Source organism: Prunus mume, linkage group LG4 (assembly GCF_029339155.1).
Source record: "Prunus mume cultivar Tortuosa linkage group LG4, ASM2933915v1, whole genome shotgun sequence".
Classification (NCBI taxonomy): Eukaryota; Viridiplantae; Streptophyta; class Magnoliopsida; order Rosales; family Rosaceae; genus Prunus; species Prunus mume.
The window spans coordinates 6,710,106-6,722,323 of record NC_142701.1 but is presented as its reverse complement, the minus strand read 5'-3'; the positions used below and the strand labels follow the sequence as shown (position 1 = coordinate 6,722,323).

The 12,218-nt window shown below is 35.1% G+C and overlaps 1 protein-coding gene across 2 annotated transcripts; it reads left to right on the top strand.

Moving 5' to 3' along the window:
- Positions 1-11,255: 11,255 nt before the first annotated feature.
- LOC103328476 (heavy metal-associated isoprenylated plant protein 28-like) lies at positions 11,256-12,218 on the top strand. 2 transcript variants are annotated; one of them, XM_089050903.1, is made up of 3 exons: positions 11,256-11,331; positions 11,460-11,535; positions 11,788-12,218. In XM_089050903.1, the coding sequence occupies exons 1-3, from the start codon at positions 11,326-11,328 to the stop codon at positions 12,144-12,146; spliced, it is 441 nt and encodes a 146-aa protein (XP_088907029.1). In that variant the 5' UTR covers positions 11,256-11,325; the 3' UTR covers positions 12,147-12,218. The 2 variants fall into 2 exon arrangements, with proteins under 2 accessions (XP_088907029.1, XP_088907028.1); XM_089050902.1 differs by lacking the exon at positions 11,256-11,331 and having other exon boundaries at positions 11,352-11,535.

The window sequence follows — 12,218 nt, the reverse complement described above, 5'->3', positions numbered from 1 at the left end:
CGCAAGATTTGGATTTCATGTCTTTTCAATGCTAGGATTTATTTTCTTCAAAACCTAGTTTTCTTCTCCATTTTATAGAAAATTTGGCATAAGTCCAATTCTTATGAGAGATGTTGGGTGAAATCCATGTAGATGTTGGGTGAAATCCATGTAGAAGTTGTTATTGATCAAAGTCCTTTGACTTTTACCAAAGCCGACAACATCGTGTACTTACTGCTACCAGGGTATAAGGGTTGATCTCCATCTCCAATCACATTGGCAAACTCATAAGGATCAAATCCAATATCGCCTAAATCATTATCATCCATCCCTACTTCTTCATAAACAAAACTGAACCTACTTTGCTCATCTTCTTCCACATTTCTACTAGCATTAGTAGTCCATTCCCAAGGTTCTCCGTGCCATGTCCAAATCTTATAGCTTTTGTCAATTCCAGTAAAGTATAAGTGGTCCCTTATAATTCCAACTCCAAACAATCGAATATTCCCACATTTAACACATGGACAATGAATATGAGTTGTATTTTCAAGATTTTCTACATAAAAATTCAAAGATCTTTCCACACCTAACTCATATGCCTTTGATCTTCTATCCGCATGCATCCATGACTTATCCATCTCACACACTATAAAATCACACATATGATAAAGTGAAAAGACCAACAAACAATACTATATTGACAGAGAAGAGAACAAAGTGGAAAAAAAATTCCACAAGAATCAGACGACGGTTTTTACAAAATAATAGTCGCGTAACATAGATTAAGACGACGGCATGTCTATTTACCATCGTCTTTAAGCAACTAACAAGATATTTGTTAAGGTTAGGGTTGACGGCAGTAGTAAATAAAAAGCCGACGTATAATAAAAATTTAGATGATGGTTGGTCCCACCAACCGTCTTCGTGGCTTACAAAAAACCAAAGCCTAATTCTTCCATCTCCATTCCTTTTCAAGAACCCATATATAGCTCCCATCAAGAACCCATAGCTCTCAAAACATAAAAGAACCCGTATTAAGAAACCAAAGCTGAGAGAATATACAAACTAACAGAATATTTAGAGAGATTTGAGAGAATATATATACAAACTAATAAGAGAATATTGAGAGAGAGCTGAGAGAATATACGTACATGGATATTGAGAGAGCTGAGAGAAAATATCAAATGCTTGAGAGAGCTCAGAGAATATACCCAATGCTTTGAGAGAGAGCGAAAACTTTAAGACAAATTTACGTTGAAGAAAGAGAATGAAATACTTTAAGGTTAAAGGAAAATTCTGAAAATTTTAGATCCCAGTAAAAAATTTCAAAGGACCGCGTTTATTAAATACGACGGTAAATACAACCCAGTCGTCGTTGTATTTCAAACTTACAATGGCGGTTATGTTACACCGACGCCGTTGTAAAGCATTTTGACGTCGCCTATACAAAAACCGGCGTCTAAAGTATTCAATAATTAGATTTGCTTTGCGTTTCCTGGGATTCGAAAGCGCGTAATTGACCAAAAAGTGAGAGAGAAACCGGCGTCATTTCAATAAAACCTAAACCCTAAACCCTAAACCCTAAACCCTAAATTTTACAATAATTATAAAAAAATACACAAGTATGAGTAAAATGAACCGAAAATTGTTACGGACTCCTTACAACAATGACTTCTATATTAGTAGGCTAATATCCATATTAAATAATTTTAAATTTTATGACCACCAATAGATCACATAAACCTTATGGTTATGTTATGGAAAGTATATGACTATTGTGCTTTGTCTCTAAATCCTTTTGACTTTTGTTATCACTTCTAATTTTGAAATCTAACATTTAAATTTTCAGGCATGTAGGGGGGATATATTGCCTCAATGAGTGCATAGAATTTGTCGGTTTAATTTTTGGATTTTTTTAATATATTATGAATATTAGTAAATAAATACAAATTAAAATATTTTAAAAATTAAAATTTTTAAACATTTAGGGGAGATAAAATTTTTCAATGAGTGCATGGTAGTTGTCAGTTTATTCTATGGAATTTGTTTTGAAATTATTATGAATGTTAGGAATAAAATATAAAAGTCATACAAAAATTAAATGACAAATGTACATAACCGACGTTGCATCGGTTTACAACGACGGTACATAACACATAACGCCGTCCTAGAAACACTAGACGTCATAATGTACTCCTCGTCGTGATTAGTATGTTACTACGTCAACCTTTTCTTAATAACCGATGTAAGTAGAATTTACATCGTCGATTATTATGTTAATGACGACATTGTTTAGATATACAACGTCACGTTTTACCTTGTAACCGACGTTGTACTCTTTTAACACGTCCTCTCTGTTGTACTAACGGACGTCGTATGTTTATATTAACCTTCGTGTATATCAACCTTACATGACGTTTTTGAGAAATGTAGTCGATGTTTTCTTTCCCTCTACTTCAAGACGGCGGTTGTTCATAGATATGAGACGTATAAATAAGAATGAGACGTCGGTTTTTGGAATTTAATTTAAATTTTTATGATATATTTTCATTTTATTTCATTTAATGACATAAATATTTTATCCAAAAAAAAAAACTAGAAACAAAAATATATTTCATTTGATTTTTTTGATGAATGTTCAATTAATTACCAAAAATATGTTTATATACATTATAAAAAATTAAAATAAACCTAAACATTTTAAAAATAAATTATATCACTTATTGTTCTGTCGTTCACAAATTCTACCCATTCCAGCCTGACGTCGTCAATATGTTCTTGAGTATACACAACTGTTTCCTTTTTCTTGTCAAACTGCAAATAAAGAACAAAAATTGACGTGTTATAAATATTAAAATGACGGTTTCAAAAGAAAACGTCGTGGTATTAAAACAAAGAAATTATATTTTAAATTTTACCTTCTTCTCAAATGCTAAGCCTGGATCATGAATTATATGTCTCATGAAACACATCATGTAATAGCCACACTCTACATTTGTTGGTTGTCTAGGAGTGCCTTGTAGATTTTTCCATATGGGTGATTTACGTGATGATTGTTTGCCTGTGTGAGAGTTATACATTTTGATTGAACTGTTTCAAGAAAACAAAAAGTGTTAATGACAAAACTAAAAATCAGCATTAAAAAATATTAACCGTCGTGGTAAATAAGTGAAGACGACGGTTTGTTAAAACAAATGACGTCGTATTTTAGTTCAAACGGCGAAAATAAGAACTGTCGTTGTGTATCATTCTAACGTCGGTGACGAAGAAAAACGACGTATAACCAAAATTGTTTTTAAATTTTAAAGTTGAACATAAAAAATTAAAACGTCCTAAAATGAAAAACACAAATGACATGATATTTCAATTAAGACGATGGTTTCAAAAAAATACTGACGTTGTAAATGATTTCAAACGTCGGTTATAATATACCGTCGTTGTATTTTCACTACAACGTCGGTATTTGAAAAATCCGTCTATCATTCAAATGCATAAATAAAAAATCTTACTTTTTCGTTAATATACTTACGTATTCACTATATTTCTCATGTCCTCATCAACAGAGCGGTTTTGGCAATGAATCCATGTAATAGACAGTCTCCTTAGCTGATCTCACAATTATTAACACCTAATGACCCCTACACAAAATGATCCATATATATTAAATATACTTACAAAAAAAATATTACAAGGGACCAAGTATAGAAGGGGACTAACCCTAGATTATAAGGCAAGTAAAATTGATCCCCATCTGCGTTTTTTAGGCATTCTGAGAGATGTTTTGAATGGTGAGATAACGTTCTAGATTGAGAGCTGACTTGTCCAGGGTTCACAAGGCCAATAAGGTTTACCATATTTGCCATTTTTAAATAGTTAAATAAGTACCTAATTAAACATATGAAATTCAATTAAATGAGATTTTAATTTAAAAGAAAGGAAATGTAAAAAAAACAAAATTGGATTTCTAGAATTACCTCATGTATACTGCAATCACTGTGGATCCAATCTCAACCACAGAAGCAAACTGTAAAATGTCTTTACTCAAGAGCCAGGTATCATGATCAGTGCCAAAGACTTCCTCTGGCATGTGAATTCTAATGGTCTCATTAGCAGGCTTCAACTTGGAGCTTTAATGTTAAATTCTTATTTATGGATTTGTTCAATTTAATTTTAGTTTTTCTCTTTGATCGATTGATGGGTGCTTGATAATCTTATTCATAGGTTTAGTCAAGCTTTTCCAATAGTTTAGTAAAAACATCCATGCTTTTAAGATTTGAGAAAAATTAGTAGATTGCTTTGATTTCATTGAAATTATTTCTTGATAGGTTGTTGTTGTAGGTACAGGTTATACTTGAAATTCTCTCTAAACGAAATTAAATTGGGTTTTAATTGTGAACAATCATAGTGAGAATCAAACTAACGGGATTACATATGTATTTTGAAGGTGGAACCCCGACGTCTTAGTGTTTTATTATTATTGAACTTTCTTCTAATCTTTTAATCATATTATTCTTGTTGCAGTTATCTTACATATTTTGTGCACTTTAAGACCGCTCTCTGTGGATACGATACTTGACTTATGAGATTTACTATTGCGCGAGACCTGCACTTGGGTTAAGCAAGCAATTTTTGGCGTCTTTGCAAGGAGCGGCTTTATGAAGACCGCAAGATTTTCTTTACATTAGGTACACTTTCCTTTTTATTTATTTATTTGAATTTACATGCGATATAGAGATCATCTAGGAAGATTTGCTAAACGTCCTGAATCAAAAACTTTATTCGGAAATCTTTTTGATACCTCTAGTGAATCTGAAACCATGGGTGATCAAGTTACTCAAGGTGAAAATCCTTCAGTTAGAACATTAAATGATTATTTGTATCCTAGCCGTACTGCATCTCCTTCGTGCATTGTTTTTCCAGATAATATGCCCAACTATGATTTTAAAACTGGCATGATTCAACTCCTTCCTGGTATTGAGGATTCTGCCTTGTGTGTCTGGGGAGCAATAGTCCCCTGGTTGGACTACTTATTCCCTAGCCAGATGAGTATTGAGAATTCTGCCATGCAGCCTAATAAAATAATTCCTGTGTTGGATTGTTTCCCCTGGTACATATTGGTGATGTGTTTGTTTTGGGTGTGTGTACATTTATAGTTATATTTATATTATATATATATATACAGCCCCTTCTATTGAGGGATCCCTCAAATAATTTAATTTGAGGGATGCCTTTAGGGTACTCTACAATTTATTTTCAATGATCCAAACAATCTATTTTTTAGGGCTTCATTCATCGATCATCCTTACAAAAAATTAGACAATTCGGAAACCATTTCGACATCCAATTGTGTCTTACAAAATCAATGAACACAGTGCTTCTAGAAAATACTAAAATTTCAATAACTTTATTGAGTGGTCAAATGATATCGGATTCAAGTTATTTTTTGTAGAAATGATCTTTGAATGAGTATCTACAAAATAGACGATTTGGATTAGTGAGATACAATCCGGAGTGGGCCCTATAAGAGTTGTCCCTCAAATAAGCTTATTTGAGGGATCCCTCAATGGAAGCTCTCTGTGTATATATATATATATATGTATACATGTATATATGTGGATTTTACGTTCCAGGTTTGAGGTTTCTTGAGCATGTGCATTGAGACTACAGGTCCTAAATATCCTAGATATCTGAGGTTGAGATCACCACGTCGAGGCATCACCGTTATCCACACTATAGGAATTCCTCCTTTATCTTTCTCTACTTTACTTTCCCCTAGTTTTACACTGAATCTTTAGATGCTCTGCTTGCTCGTTTCGAGTTTTGATTGAGGGTGTGAAGCCCTTTGGATTAGTCTTAAGTGTTGTGCATGCCCTTACCTTGTACATGTTGGAAGTTGGGTTGTTCTGGTGTTTGCAGGGATGGTAATTTGGGAATTGTTCCAAGTACGGGGGAGATGTTGTCTAAATTTTGGTAGAAGTCGAACTATTTATCCATTTAAATTAGGGCTACAAGGCTTTTTAGTAAAGTGGGTCGACATTAGGTAGATGTCAAATGGGAAGCAAGGTTTGCCATGGATTCTTAAGGGGAATACGGGCGGGTCCTGTCAAGTGGGGATAAAAAATTTATTCTCTTTTTCTACACTTTCATATATGTATGATCTTTGATACCCCTCTTCTTGCAATCGTATGATTGATAGTCTTTGAGTAGTTGTTGTTGTTGTATATATATCCATGTACAAAAGCATCCCAATTATTTTTTCTACTTTCCTTATTTTTTTTAATTTTTATTTGGTTGTGGGTAACTGTAAGACCCTTACAAGTTGGCATAGGCCATGGGACGGTTTTGATGTTTTGTACCATGCCAAGGTAAGCCAAGGGTGCGTGGGAGGTGCACTCGTAAAGCAAGACAAGGTCGGGAGACATGTCTTTTGGGCTGGGAATTGGCAGCCAAGACATGGCAGGAGCGCAGCGCATCACACAAGGAAGGCAGCGCATAGTGCGCAAGGCAGATTGCGCAGCGCAGCACACATGAAGGTAGGTAGCGTGCAAGGCAAGCTGTGCAGTGCAAGGCAGCGCTCAAAAGGCAGATTGCACATGCACGCGGCAGATTGTGCTGGACGTGGCTAAACATGGCAGTTTGGCTAGAGACGTGCTGGAGTGGGTCTAGGACGTGGGCAAAACAGTTTTTGAGCAGTCCAGGGTGGTTGGACGTGGCTAGAGGTGCTGCATGCTTAAAACTCGGGTTGTGGCAAATCTTGGAGCATTAGTGGGTGGTTACTTGATAGTGGCAGCATGTTCCAAGTAGTGGAGAGATTTTTAAGGAGAAAAATCTGCCCCATGATGGCATGAGTGGTCTACAAGGTGACGGCTTGTGAGTGCTAGACAGGTTTTTGTGGAGGGAAAACATGTCTAGGTGGCTAATCTAACGGTTGGCAAGGTTTCCTACGTAGATGGGGGTGTCATCTACATAGTGTAGGCTTATAAATACCTTGTGAAGGTGTGTGGTTGAGATACCAAGTGATGTGGTAATCCAACTGATACTGAAAATTTGTAATCCTTTGCTATTGTGAATAGAAGGTTGGGAGCTTTCCCGTATATGTGTGTGCGAAAGTTTCCTGCGTGAGGCAAGTCTCACTTGTGGGCGTTGGTATCATTTGTTCCGCTGCGTGTACTCTAAAGCCTCACGGGTTTTGAGGTGAAGAGAAGGCTGACTTAGGTGGAGTCTAAGTGCCGGACAAGGGTCGAAAAATTAAAGGCGTTTTTCACCCCTGTTACATAACCATGGCGTCATTTTCTGTACAGTATATATATGATGGCAAACCATGGCTAGATATATAAGTAACTAATTACGAACTATATATATATATAGATAGATATATAGAGTAAGCAAACCATGGCGTCATTTTCTATACATCATATCATACAGTAAGCATTCCTACTTTTTTATTGGTTATGCCTTTTCCTTATTTATTTATTTATTAATTGTTGGAAAAGCAAAAACACCTTATAACCCATGGACTTCGAAAGAGAGCAATATGCTGTTAGAACTAATGGTTGATGTTGCTAACCGTGGATAGCGCGATTCTAATGATTTGCCAAACAAGCAAATAGTAGAAAGCAAGATACTTCCTGTTCTTAATGCAAAACTTGGATGCCAAAAAACTTATCTTTAATATCAGAGCCGTTTGAAATGGTTTAAGACAAGATATCATAGTTTTACTCAGCTTATGCATCATTGTTCTGGATTTGGGTGGGACTCCGTCTCAAAGAAATTCACAACTACTGAAGAAGTATGGCAAGATTACTTTAAGGTTAGATTTCAATTTTGTTAAATATTACTCTACATTGATAACTTTCACACTTTATGCATGTTATTAATTTTTTTTCTTCTATATTTTTGGTTTTTGCTAGTCCCACCTAAGTCAAGTGCATCTTCAAAGAGAAACATTTGCAGACTATGAGGATTTGGTAATTGCAATTGGCAATGGAACGACTACTAGGAAAAACTCAATTGGACTTGGTGATGATACCGATGCTAAAAAGTATGAAGTTGGAGAAAGTAGACCTACCAGATTGCAGGATACCAATGAGGCATTTGTACCAAGTTAAAATGAAACACCATACCAAACTTTGTCATCTGGTAATTTTACTTCATCACCTTTTCTAGACACAAATTTGGAGGCTCCATTAGAAAAGCTCTCTCCAAGAAAGAAACCTAAAACCGAGTCTAAAGAAAATACTAAGTTCAGTTGAAACCATAACTCGAGAACTGGTAGAAAAAAATTTATGTGGGCACGTATTCAATTGCTGCAATTACCACTAAAATTCGAGGATTGCATAGCCTAATGGAGAAAAGAGAGAAAGAGAGAGAGAAAACCAACAATGTTTAGGATGCTATCGAGAAGACTCCAAACTTCGATAGTCGTGCTTGTTACAAAGCGCTTGGGCTGGTTCATAAGTTGGAATGAAAAATGTGTTCCTAAAAATGTTACTTGAAGAGCGCTCAGAATGGATACTATACAATATGGAATGAGTGTGGTTCTTTGAGATTATGTTTACCATTTTAGATTATGTTGAAATTTTGGTTTAAACTATTTTTATAACTTTGGTTTGGAAGTATTTACCATTTTGGAGAAGTGTTAAGACTTTATTAGTTTGGAATTTATTCAACTTTGGTTTAGAATGAACTATTTGGTCCTATTTATTGTCTTACTTGTGAGTATTGCTTGTGTTTTATGTGCCTTTATGCTTTTTCACTTTTGTCTTTTGGTCCAGAATGAACTATTTAGTTACTATATATGTTCTTAGCGGATGGGAGGGTTCAGCTCATGATTCCAAAGTGTTAAATGATTCTTTATCAAGGAGGAACGAACTTAAAGTGCCACAAGGTACCTATTTATTTATTTTTGTCTATATTAGGTAATATTGTAAATATTAATTGGACTTATATCGCATATACAGGTAAAAATTTCTCAGTGGATTGTGGATTCCCAAATCAACGTCAATTTTTAGCTTCGTTTCGAGGTGTTCGATATCATCTTCAGGATTTTGTCGGTCAAGGTCGTGATCCCTAAAATACAGTCGAGTTGTTCAATCTTAGATATGCTTCCTTGAGAAACGTAATCGAGAGAATATTCGGTATATTTTAGTCATGATTCACAATTTTTAAGTCTGCCCCTCCATTTCCATATAAGACACAAGCAGAGTTAGTCTTAGCTTGTGCAAGGCTGCACAATTTTCTGCGCAAGGAGTGTCATTTTGATGAATTTCCTATTAAAAGAAACAACGACCATTCAACATTGTCATCATTACCAGAAAGTGAAGGAAATAATTATGACCAAGTTTTTCAAACCCAAGAACAACAATGCGTGAATGCTAACCAATGGAGGGTTGGAATATCTTCAAATATGTGGAGAGATGCTATGAATGACGGGAGTTAAAGATAAGCAATGAAGCAGATACTTATTTGTTTTTATGCATTTATAATTATAATTTACTTATCATTTTTTTGGTCATGAATTAACTTTTATGTTTTTACTTATTTTTCATAAATATGCAGACATAAATCCTTATTTGGTTGCACATTTGAACAAAACATATACTTTTTTTTTTCTTTTGATGTATACTGTTTGGACGTTCTGTTTTTGTAAAGGTAATTTTCTATTTTGAAAATATGAGAAAACAATAAATAGCCCAAAGAAAAGGGAATTTTTTTTTGAACTCTAATCAACTTAGGAAATCAGTCAAACTCTATGTGGAATTTATAGAAATCAATTGAAATATATTGAACTCTATAAACTTAAGGATGATTTTATTGGCACCCCAAAATTTTCTCTTTGCACCCTGATTCTCTTTACACCTCATTGAATTTTAGTAAAATTTAAAATTACTCACTACACCCCATTTTCTTCATAAATTACCCTCATGAACCCCATTTCTTAAATTACCTTGTTTCAGTGGGAATCCACCGAATTTGTTTCTATTTTTCAGTGGCTGTCCACTGAATGTGTTTTCATTTTTCAGTGGTAGTCCACCGAATCTGTTTCAGTTTTTGGTGGTAGTCCACCGAATTTGCTTCCGTTTTTGGTAGTCTCACTGAATTCGTTTCTTGTTCTAGTGAATTCGTTTTTTGTTTCAGTGATCATCTACCAAATTCGTTATTGAGTTTGTACTTAATATTGTTTTTTAGATATGAAGAGGACTCACCGAGGTAAAATTATAAATTTGTTATGACTTCAACTTTTTCAATTTTGTACTTTTTACTAAGGCATTAAGTTCAAATTCTTTGCTGGATATGTTGTCCTGTACTAGGCCGCTCGTGGCATTAGGGGAATCAGTTGCATTGCGTACAAGGCCTTTCCAAGTTTATCAAGCAGTTGAGACCCTGCAGCAGATTTTAGAGGGTACAAACATGCGGTCTACCATGACATGTCAACTTCGTCATGGTTAACTGACTTGCTAGCATGCGTCTATTAGAACTCATGAAACTTTTGTTGTTTTGATTAGTTATTGGATGTTTGTATTAGAACTCATGGAACTTTAGAACTTTAGAACTCATTCAGACCCTTATGAAGTTTGTCCCACCAAAAAAGGAATATAAGGAAATAAGTAGAATTATTAGATTTATAATCTCAATTCTGTAATGGGTGCATTTTCGTCAGTCATTAGGATGACCGTATCTATAGCATAGCATATAAAATTAAACTATATAACGTAAACAAATAAATTCATACCTGGATATAGTGATCATCATCAACAAAACCAATGGCAATCTAGCGTAGCTTGGTTTCGCTTGATTGAACTGAGAAGGGAAGAAATGTAAGGCATTGACACATGCTTAGAAGAATTAAAACCACATTCTAACATGTGGCCATAATATTTCCCATATCAGACATGGTCCCGTCTCAGAACCAAAAACACTAAAACATGATCCGGCAGTTTTGGCCAGTATACATGTGCCTTTCTTAGACTCAAAATTTCCTACTCCAACGGTCAACTATTTCAGTCATGCATTATATTCAACAATTAATATCTGAGAAATAATTAATTTGACTTAGTATTAAATACGAAGTCAATGCCCCTCTCTAAACCTTGTAGCTTGTAATGGATCCCATAAAGGAGATGGAGCAGGACAGGTGGCCCCTTGTTATTGGTCGAAATATGGGATACTTGCTAAGTAATGTCTTGCTTAAAGATCCCATCTGTAACCTGCAAGACAGGTAGAAGGAGATTAAAGTCGGTGCACGAAATTCATAATAAACTATATATATATACACTGTCAATTTCATAGATACAGCTACATACAGAAAAGCTCATAAAGATTTCTTCAACCATTTGCAAAAGCAGAATGACGGTAAGACAACTTCTGTTTCTGCTCTGTTTCTATGCTTTTTTTTGGGTAACAAATGAAATGAAGTTGAGATGATATTATCTGACTATTGATTACAAAACCACTTTGACATGATGCTTTTCAATTCTCAGACAGTAGAGATGAGAGTCCATATGGACTGCCCCGGATGTGAGAGCAAGGTTAGAAGTGCCCTTCAAAAGCTAAAAGGTATATGTACACCACCAAATTGAGTTTGGTGTATATGTAACACCATTAAGATAGTAAATTAGAGGGATGAAAGAAAGGAGAGAGATGGAAGAGTGCAAGAGGAGGGAGAATAAGTAAAATTAGAAATTCAGGTTCTACATTTTTGTTCCTGATGTCCACATCTGGGTTGCAGATCGACTTTCTAGCTCTGTGTTTTGATTTTTGATTTTGTTACCTTATTATCTTAATGGTTTGCACTTTGATTTGGATTAGGTGTGGACAACGTTGATATAGACATGGCCATGCAGAAGGTGACGATCACCGGATGGGCTGACCAGAAGAAGGTTCTCAAGACAGTCCGGAAGACTGGTCGTAGGGCTGAGCTGTGGCAGTTCCCCTACAGCGCAGACCACAATAACTTCAGTACAGATCAATATTATAATCAGCAGTGCAATGGCCCACTCAACGACTATGCACCTCAGCCTTCATCATGGTACAACTACTACAAGCATGGCTACGATGGCCCTTCTCATGGCTATTCTCAAAATCCTGCAAATTCCACTAGTGCTTATGGCTATCAAACCACTGCTGCCTTTAGTGATGAGAATCCTCATGCTTGTTCTATAATATGATGATATTTAAGTAAATGTTTTTCCATTTTTTGGAATAATTTGATGCATCAAAATATGCAATTAATTACCTTA